The sequence below is a fragment of the Opisthorchis viverrini genome, assembly GCF_000715545.1.
Source record: "Opisthorchis viverrini unplaced genomic scaffold opera_v5_593, whole genome shotgun sequence".
NCBI lineage: Eukaryota > Metazoa > Platyhelminthes > Trematoda > Opisthorchiida > Opisthorchiidae > Opisthorchis > Opisthorchis viverrini.
In genome coordinates this window covers 12,152-23,006 of record NW_008752250.1, presented here as the reverse complement: position 1 = coordinate 23,006, position 10,855 = coordinate 12,152, and the positions used below count along the sequence as shown (strand labels likewise).

The following is a 10,855-nucleotide window of genomic DNA, read 5'->3' as shown; positions in this document are numbered from 1 at the left end:
GTTGTCGAATGGGGCGGTCAAAGCGTTTGGGTAGCTTGGATATTACCGTACTCGGGGGAAAACTTTCTCTATGAGATATTCCGTTCTTGGTGGTGCCTACTTTGAAGATAGCCTATAGTTGGTTCACTTTCTTAACCTGAGCTATTCTTGTGAGAGGATATCCCCAAAATTGAGTAGAGGACCACTTGAAGACCCCCCGATGAAAAATACCCCTGCGAAACAAAGACCAGGATGTGGGTTTTGCGTCTCGAGTTTTCCCATATTAGGAACCCCGTTGGCGCAGTAATTTGCTTCCTAAGTATTTGAGGTTTTAAGCCATGAATTCGGGTTACATGAACCCCCCATGGACAGAGGGTTACAAAGGGAGGTTGTTGCTGTGTGGTATTACCCGCTTTTGCGACTAAGTGGACTAAAATTCTATTTCTGGCGACAATGCGAATTGGTCCCTTTTGCGAACGGGTCACTTTTGTGAAACAGTTTACCATTGAAAGTGGTTTTTTGATGCTTGTTCTCTCCAGGTATGAATAATCACCACGAACGTCCATTCCAGCATCATCATCTGTCGACCGTCTGGTGTAGATTGAGCACAACTTTAGAGCCCTGACACTAGAATTGTCCCCGCGGACAAAACGCCCACAACGGAACCGCATAGAAATTCAGACAAAAGTGAGACTCCTTGGCACAATCACGACTGGTGTTTATAAATGTTGTCTTTCTAACGGAATTTACTTAACTTTTACTATGGTGACGGTTTTCTTGGACAAAGGTTCATATTGCAGAGGGCAAGATTATCAGTGCACTAGCTTCATTGTATCAATATTGTATTGCTCTCGTTGTTTGTTTATTCTGCCGCCAGAGAATGTTACCTCCCACCCCCAAACGAAGACCAGTTAAGCCGCCCTCGTGAGCGGTCTGAGAGGCCTGTGTGTGTACATATATATGAAGTCCAGTGCATCCCCTTGAAACGGCAAGATAAGATTAGAACACTGTCGGCGACTGCTTGGCTGTAGTCATAAAGTGCCAGGATGCTCTGTGCTGGCTGAAACTCGTTGACCGTTAAGGCTGTAAAACGGTAGTCACACGATTATCCTGTAGATGATTACGTGACCTTGTGAAATTATGGTCCTCATCGCTGTTGACTGAAATCTACAAGCCACCAGAGACCATTTAGTTTAGCCCCTATGCCACCATTTCTTGGTCACAACCATGCAAGTAATGGGTGGTGATTTTGCAACACGAACGGTATGTTTTGGAGGACTGAAATCGTCTTCTCCAAAACTTGAAAAAAAACTTAAACCGTCCAGCTGTGGCACCCTTTCGGTGCCTAGCTGCCATGCCACCCGAAGGTTGCACGAGGGCTTGGATACTGTCAGCTTTCCCAAGCCTAGACAGGGGAAGTCGACAGGCAGAGGTCGGGTTCGAACCACGGACCGTTCGGTCAGTAAAATCGCGTTCTAGCCGTTTTGTCCATCTCGTCCTCCTTTATATAGTGCAATGATCGTGAAAGCTTATGGTATTACTGCAGCTCCTAGAGAGCATTATTTCCCCTTAATTTGTCTGCTTCAGCTCAAAGCATTTACACGCCGATCTGGTTCGCTTGATCACTTGTGAGTAGTCCTGGGACACGTGTAATCTATACCTACAAAACTATCATTCGAACAGTCCTTCGTTCTCGCTGCATTATTTTTACAACGGAAGGGGGGAATTACTGCTGGAAGCAATTTGGTAAGTGCGCTCCACAATCGTGTGGACTAACAAGCATAACCGCACCAGGAAGCGGGAGGAATGAATGAAATGGAACCAGTGTGCGCGCCATCGAAATACACAGCATAAAATGCCAGTGGACCACACACCGAAACAGATACCGACCCAGAGAACCGAAAGAAAAAAGACGATTATCTACGAGATCGGTCTTTGGAAAAAATTGCTAGACTGTACGACTTCATACGGGGCGATTAGGTCTATGCATCACAGTGGCTGTTCCATTGCCTCACGGTAGATTCGTATCTTGCGGGCGATCGACATGTCCACAAACCGATCACCGATGCTGACAACCATACCACCGATTAGAGACGGATCCAGCTGTGGGAGAGGAAAAACAGGGCTTGTGTAAGATATAGAACAAAAAACTGGAAGATGATGAAAGATGGTAGGGAATTTTCTAAAAATTCCATATAAAACAGGAGAGTTGGATGATGTAATGAAAGATAACTGAACGTAAAAGGTCTCCTCATCGATGTAAGCAGCACACGACGTCACTTGAGAAGGGGCTGAGGTGAATCAAAGTCAAAGGTGCCTACTGTGTGGCTAGAATAAGAACGAGAGCTATGTTTTTAGGGGGAGGGGCTAGGAATGGTAACTCACCTCAAGAGTTAGTTGCAACTTCTGATTCGGCTTGATGAACCCGGCCAAAGCGGTTCGTAGTTCCTGTTCAGTAGCTTTATCCAAGGCCTTGGCTGTACGCACAACGCACGGCACCTCGCCACGATGTGCGCTCATAATTTGAGCGAATTTTTCGAGGAGCACATTGATGCGATCCAGTCTTCCGTTTTCCGCTAACAGAACTAACATAGGAATAAAAGCAATTGACATTGACGATTGCCCAAGGAAGTCCAGATGACCAGACTGGATAACGAAGCTACTTCAAAAGACAAACGGCTTCATTAGACAGACAGATATTGAGATAAACAGTGATGTCAGGATAGAACATCTGGTATTTCATTTTTACACCTTTCCTGGATAGTAGACCTCATGACAGTAAGGAAATTGTAGGAAGTGCAATAGGGAGTTTGTCATATAAAGTTAGCGTAGTAAATGATATTCAGAGCTCGAGATAATTCAGTGGTTAAAACGCGAACTTGGTGACTATAAGGTCCTCGGTTCGAACCCAACCTCTTCGACTCGACTGCCCCTATCTATCTTTCTGGCTCGGCCCCCTTGGGGTGGAATGGCCCGGTGACTGGGGGCACCAAAAGGGTGTTACGGCTAGACGTTTATCATTTTGTTCAGCACCTCCATCCCAACTGGGAACTACTCGCAACCCAAATTCCGAGGCGCAGTCCAGTGTCGCCTGGGATAAGAGTGATTATCACCCCATAGGCGATCGATATTAGGCCAAAACTCATCACTACATTGAACAACCAGAACTCTCAAAGTTTCATAACAAGCCTGGCTAACTTGGATCACGGGCATATATCATGTGCAGCCGGTTACGTTCTAAAGTATACTGCGATGGAATCTACCAGCCAATGAGTTCAATGAGGTTTGGAAGCGGGAACTCCCCCGATATTCATAAATGTTTCAACCAGTGCAAAAAAATCGTTCAGCTGTAGCACCATTTCGATGCCTAGCTGCCATGCCACCCGAAGGAAGCACGAGGGCTGGGATACTGCCAAGTCGCCTAAGACTAGACAGGGGAAGTCGAGAGGCAGAGGTCGGATTCGAACCACGGACCTTCCGGTCAGTAAATTCGCGTTCTAGCCAATTTGTCCATCTCGCCCCAAGGAGAATGAACCACTCATTTAAGATTATGGCTATTCGTATATTATCCGTGAGCTGACTTGGATATACAAGATGCTCTCGAAGTGAAGTGTATGCAACTTCATCTTGCTCCACGCTTATAACTGTTTCCTACGTCACGGCGCCTCCATCCCGGCTAACGAACCCGTGATGTGATACGCGATTTAAACGCTTGAGGATTAGGCAATAAATGAATGGAAGAACTTACCGGTCATGGCAAGTAATAAGAATACAGGTCAGTTTCGAAGCAAATCGTTCAGTCGTAGCAACATTCCAGTCTATAGTTAGTTGCCAGACCGATGGAAGAAATCAAAATGCTCGAGACACCACGAGAACTTCCAACCCGTAATAGGAACGACCAGAAAAGTAGACGCGGGTTAGAATCACGAACCCTTTGGGTAAGGAGTTCAGAGTTCAATCTCAAAGCAGTATCCAAACTGTGCAAGATTCCATACTCAAATACAAAAGTCGGCAGCAATAATGGGACAAACGTACCATAGGTATTTTTTGTCGGTGGATTGACTTTCAGTTTATCCAGCACCTTTGCGAATTCTTTCGCCTTGACCGAACGCTGTAAACTCGGGTCCATGCAGAACTCCCGCAACCGTACATCTTTAGCCAAGGTGTCCCGAATCGTATTCATATCTTTCTCAATCGCTTCCAGATTTTTTAGCTTGGAAGCTGCTGAGTAAAGCGCTGTAGCATAGCGGCCCTCAACCCCGAAAACGTGTACAGGGGGCTATGCAGAGAAGAAAAGAAACAGAAACCAACTGCGGTATGTTCCACAAAAATCCCTCGCCTATAGGACCCAAGTCATTTTTTTGTGCTTTGGTGCCAAAATTACCTCCGAGAGACACGACTAACTTTGTCCAGGCAACGAAGAACGATCGATGTGTATAGCGAGGCGAGTATGACTGATAAAAACCAACATTTAACGTGATTCACATGTGATCACAGTTAAAGGCAAGCACAATAGTCATGCACAGCACTGATAACGGCGTACTTTTCGCCTTACACAACTTCATGACATGCGATTAAATTCGGGATGATAATTCCGAGAACAACAGCAGATTAGCCCCTCATCAACGAATGGCGCTATCAAAGCCAATGGATGGGTAGTTGCGTCCTGAACCGATAGTGCAGCTTGTTTTCCTGAACTTCGCTCTAAACATATTCTCGTATGCTCAGCTCCAAGTGCCACAACCGCAAACGATAAATCACATGCGATTAATAGTACAAAAGAGACCGGGAAATGTGAACACTATTCGTCATGGCACCTGATTTTTGTTCAGCTATGGGCGTTCGAAAGTCAAATTTAACTCCGATGCGCAAGCTTAATAATCCCTAATGAGCCTGGTGGCTGGAAATTTCGTACAGAAAGAGGGTGATACTATACCCTGTATCACGGTAAATTACGAGTGTGAGTTGAACGGTAACCAGTTCATCTTTTTTAGGTCAATGCCCGAAACACTTGCATGTACTGTGAGCTCAGACATTCGATGAAGGCTCACTGTAGGGCTGGTAACCCAGATGACTAACCCAAGTCGTGGACCCTAATTCAACAGGTAGTGGGCTATCGACGGGTTTACAGTAATCATGGGTAGCATGTTACATCTATACAATGTATGTCGAATAATGTACCAACATAAACATGAGGCGGCTTGATGTTGCACACTCAGTTGAAGAGGAACATTATAAACGAGAGATTCAGTTGTGTTTCGTTCCAGGTAAGTATCCCGTTAAAACCGAATTGGTATGTAAATGAATGTATTTGTCCAATTTGGGCTCAGGTAGAACATAAGGTTGACGGAAACTCGGAAAATGTGCCTGTTTGATGAGTCCCAAGAGGGGCGAGACCCACCATGAGCTGTAGAACGGTTTTCAACAACCTGATGAGTAGTGTGTTCCGTCTGTGCAATGTACTGTTATTTCTCGAACATCACTCCAACTGAAACATAAGATGGCTTTTGTGCAGCACTTTTAGGACTGAACGGACAGTGCTGCATGCATGTAAAAAGAAAGTTATCAAATAAGAAGAGAGGCTATAGGTCTTTCAGATGACCGGGTAGGCCAAAGTGCGCTGCTGCTCACGGAAACAAACACACNTTTTAGGACTGAACGGACAGTGCTGCATGCATGTAAAAAGAGAGTTATCAAATAAGAAGAGAGGCTATAGGTCTTTCAGATGACCGAGTAGGCCAAAGTGCGCTGCTGCTCACGGAAACACACGATGCTAAGCAGATAGGAATTCAGTTTACTGCACAGTACAGAAAAATCCCAAGTAATCTATCGGTGTAACATGGTTCAGATCCTGTAGTGGGCATTCGGGAGCAACTGCCTATCCTATTCTCCCGGATGTGAACACCGAATTCGCTCTATTTCCGCAGTTCATGGATAGGGGAGGGCAATGTATCAACTCGCAACTGAAAAATCAGAAACACACTATTACCATGGCTATGTTCAGTCAAGAACTCAAGTTTTACTGCCCGTGCTACCCGAATCAGAATTGCATCCAAATAACTGAGGACGTGTATGGGAACTATGAGGCACAAAATTATGGTCGAAATCAAAACAATGGCTAACTCTCCAGCAGTACCTAAGAGGAACAGAAAGAAAAAGGTGCTATGGGCTGGATTCACTCTGGAACGAACCGAGACACGGATCACATTTAGTGTGTAGCGAATGTGGACAGATAGTATGTGGCGTAGTAATTGTAGGATCACTCAAACAATCACTCGAATCAATAGTTGAATTATTCAGACGATCTGCCTGCTGGTGGGTGGTAACATCGTAATATCCAGTCATCCAAAGACCGAATCACAAGCTTGGAATTTAACCTAATCGATAGTTGCAACTAATTCAGTTCACCAGATGTGCCATCGTGGCCTTCCGATCAATAGCCTGGAATTACTACGGATCGAGCGCCGTACGTTGAGTTTGTGTGTCTCAATAAAGATGACGGCCCCCCCTCCCTGTTGTGGTTTGACGTTTCGGGATCCAACCATATAAGCCTGACAACTTCTAAATTGGTTGGGAAGTGCTGACCATACCATCGTGATTTATCGAGCCCCAAAATCTTTATGTCTTTGATTCGATCGGAAGTCCTGTTGGTAAATGATTGTCATTTCAGCCAAGATAAAACAAAAACAGCGTCCACTACACTCTGCGAATGGATAAAGCACGGTCTTCTTTACGAAAAAAGAAAGGTTGCAGTCGAAACAAGCGGAAGGATGAGCACCGGTGTTCAGCCGAACTAGATGAGACGACTGGCCCATGGATCAGCTGATATGAAAATGGTTATCAGCCGCTACCCAAAGGACCCACCGTTGGGTAAGAACATCCTCAGATTCTATAATACCATAGGTGATCGGTTGCCTATGCACTCGAAATGCTTTTTACTTACAACTAAAGGTAAAAATCAACATTTTTAGCAAGGATCGAAATCGTTTCGAAGATTCACCACGCCTTATTTGAAAGCCCGAAGAAAATACCCCTACAAGAAAATCTCACAGAGAACACCTAAATACAGGCATCCCACTAAAATACCGTGCTTCAAATCCCTCCTTTTTCTATTGAAGTAGGCAAAAAACTTCCTCTAAAGATGCCGAACAGACGCCAAAGAGGCACTGATCTTCTGTCCCTTGGAAAATGAGAGCACGCCAATCCCCACTAACCTATGGTAAAAATTGTTGATAAAAATCAACACCTGTTCCATGCACATTAACAATTTCTCCTTGTTTCCATATCTCCGGGGCACCGATTGCGTACACGTTGTAGAGGGCCTACTTTCTGGGTGAAGGTCTTTCCTATCTTATCTAATTTCAACAAGTCGCTTGTGACAACAGTAAGCAAGTTGTGAGACTATTACCAATTCTGCAAGATGTGATTACCAATTAGCAGGTCACCAGAACTTATTCGATGTGCGGTGGCCTGTTTTCAGGCTTGGGTACCAGCTGCGGCAATGTGACCAGATCATATTGTTCTCGTGCTCGTCCCTATGATCGTGCACACACCACGCATTCACATACGCTGGCCAGGTCAAACGTCCTGGCAGAACCAAACTACTGTCAAAACCCAGGGAATGCGTTCAAAGAGGTAGAGCGTTTGATTGTACATAATTGCGGATAGGTAACATGGCAAAATTGGAGTACAGAACGATGAGGTGGTGTGGTTACTGGCAACACTAACAGTGTGGAGCGGTGTGTTAGAACAGCAAACATCCTGGCATAAATATATAATCCGACCTTAAACCCTTCCTGTGCCGAGCCTTTTGCCATCCGAAGGGAGCATGGGGACTGAGATGCTGCCAGGTTGCCCAAGCCTAGACAACAACTGCCGATATGCCGTTGTTCGAGCCATGCACCTACCAGTCGGTAAGCTCACGCCTTAACCACTGAGCTATCTCGGGCTAGACAGCTTGGTACGCTGATAGTTCCAGCTTAGTCAAGAACCTTGCTACGAGCCATTATACTATAGATTGATGTGTTCAGGAGATATAAATACCGACGACTAAAGTGAAGTCATCTTAAACGCCAACGGCCTACCAGTCGTAAGCTCACGCCTTAACCACTGAGCTATCTCGGGCTAGACAGCTTGGTACGCTGATAGTTCCAGCTTAGTCAAGAACCTTGCTACGAGCCATTATACTATAGATTGATGTGTTCAGGAGATATAAATACCGACGACTAAAGTGAAGTCATCTTAAACGCCAACGGTATGTATTTGTTATCCAACTACCTCTCGAAAAAAGCAGGCTTAGCAAACAGCGTACATTGCTTTGGAATTTTGCCGACATGAACTCATTTAATCAAGTGACAGGCGCGTAGCGAAGAGAATGTATTTACTTTCAAAATGGATAGTAATTGAATAGCCAGTGAAAAGAGACAAACGGTAAACACAAAACGGATGCGAGATTTGTGGGTGATCTGTTTCCCGCAGGCCCTTGACCCTGAATCAGTGGTCAATTGGAACCCTTGGGGCGGTGGCTTTCTCATACTGCTGCTCAATAAAATCAAGCGTTTTTGTATTTCCATGTACTTCATGATGATTCTAAAAACCGCATATTTGACATACTGCACCAGATTATAAAATATCAGCTGGTCACCACCAACTTCTATTCGGATTATTGAACAAACCAAGCCATATCATTAGGAAGCATAACAAGACGGTCCTTGCTACATGAATTAACGTTTTCCTGACGTAACTCAATAAGCAAAAAGTTGCTGAGGTCACCTCGACAGCTCATCAGGTAGTCCAAGAGCTTCTTTCAACCTTATGTTCCGCTTAAACATCAAATTGGACGCAAACGGTGTTAATGAGTTGGGTCAAAAAATATACTTCCATATCTCGAGTCTCGTACCAACTTGAACACGAGGCGTACTTTGTGCAGCATATTCAGTTGAACAACACTATGAGAGAGACATTCAGTTGATCCTGCCATTAGCGCCAAAGTAATTTACAAAAAAGAGTATTTCATCGTACGAGTTAATGCTCTTCGAGCTGCTCTATGGAGATGCCTAGAAGCAAGTGCAACGTTCTAGAAGTTCCGTGAAGACGTATCTTCATCCACCTCCTAGCAAGGTGACCAGATCGAACGATCCGAGATAATAATATTAGGTTATCAATATTATTCACGTCCAGGTATCGTTCAAATTTCGACAGGCTGAGGAAGATAAGGACGAAACAGGGACTCAAAATCACTGCCAAGCAACTGAACTAGTTCCTGGTGGTGAACAAGTGGGAGCTAGTGCGTGTGCAAAATGATCCACAAGCAGCAGATATAAAGAACGGGCTGGATGTGAACTTGACATACCATTATTAATTTCTGCATCGACGACGAAGTACTGAGACCGCGAACCTGTAATAGAAAGGGGAAATAAATTTTCATGAGATGCGATTAAATCTGTGATGGGTAAACACCAAGGAACTGTATAACTCGGTTAAATGCCAAAACGGATAGCGTTCAATCACTAAAATAGCTTTGCGCCCTCGATTAGATATGGGGCTCGCATCAATATAGCAGTTCAGAAAGGAAGCTGTGCGATTTGCGAACCAACTCAGTGCACGCATCACATCTATCTGTTTGACTGCAGCGGTTGAGTTCAGGTTGTCAACCAAGAACCGTGTGCGCAGCATGCAGCAGTGGATGGTGTGGGGTGGATAGGGATGGCGGATGTGGATAATAATAAAACACTGGGTTAGCGGAGAGTAATCAGACAGCAGGTACAACAGCATCGCTGGTTGCACCGCATCACCGGGTTGGTGAGTACCACTGATTATCGGTGTTCTTGAATTGTGGCTCTACACCGGTGGCTGGTGGCCACGTGGTCCAACTGGATCCACGGTTGATTTGCAGTTGGTGGCCGCCAGGTAACGAGATGCGAAAATTTATGTCGAAAGTTGACCAAACCAATATTTCACCACATTACCAATCAGAGGGTCATCAGTTTGACCCCCCCTGTAACAAGGCTTCTGGAATCACAGATTCTTTTCGTCTTACGGTGGTAGGCCAAGCCTTGACCCGTAAACATCGAGTGGGGACTCTGGCCTGGTGAAGTAGGCGTCAACCACACGTTCGCACTTCGTCTCCTTCAACACAAATGGAAAAACCCAACGGGCCTGAATGTAACATCAACACCTGTCTACTGTCAGCAACCGAAATCCACCGTTAGATATCAATCCTCAAGCACCTGACCCAGATGACGTACACCCCCAAAACTTCAAAGGCGACGAGGTCCCGGTGAACATTTCGACAGTTCCCGAACTAACCAAACATACCATCGCCCACAAGACTTGGCTGTATGCACAAACTCCCAGTTTCCGGTGACCAAAACTGTAGAAGCTGGAACCAATGTGCCTACGGTACGTCGTTTGTCTGAAAAATTGAACGATTGACTCCGTCAGAAGTTACAGCAACGCCACATGTACAGAACACCCATAGCTGGAACCTGCCTACGGTACGTCGTTTGTCTGAAAAATTGAACGATTGACTCCGTCAGAAGTTACAGCAACGCCACATGTACAGAACACCCATGAGATTAATGCCTTGTGCCTTAAAGATTGCGCTCAATTCTGTCGACCCGTCAGTGCTCCCACATACCTCACTATATATGGGGTGCCCCAGAAGTTTGTGAGCACAATCCGGTCCACACATTCATACTTCTCCGTGCTTGAGTGCATGGAAAGCTATCCAAAAGCACAAACTCTGGTGACTAGAATAACCACCACGTGCTTTGCACCCTCAAATTTTCACACATCATCATCAAAGACAGCAACATTAAGGTTGCCACTGATGCTTCACTGCCGTACAACCATAAGGTTTATATATATATATATA

At 45.1% G+C, this 10,855-nt stretch overlaps 1 protein-coding gene across 1 annotated transcript in view; it reads right to left on the bottom strand.

The window, feature by feature from the left end:
* Positions 1-1,900: 1,900 nt before the first annotated feature.
* Positions 1,901-10,855, bottom strand: part of T265_11799 (hypothetical protein) — a gene marked incomplete at both ends in the record, with an annotated part of 10,909 nt that continues 1,954 nt past the window's right edge. Inside the window, 4 exons of the mRNA XM_009178561.1 lie at positions 1,901-2,082; positions 2,365-2,564; positions 4,015-4,215; positions 9,332-9,376. Of these exons, the coding sequence (XP_009176825.1) occupies positions 1,969-2,082; positions 2,365-2,564; positions 4,015-4,162 (462 nt within the window). The remainder of the gene's footprint in view (positions 2,083-2,364; positions 2,565-4,014; positions 4,216-9,331; positions 9,377-10,855) is intronic.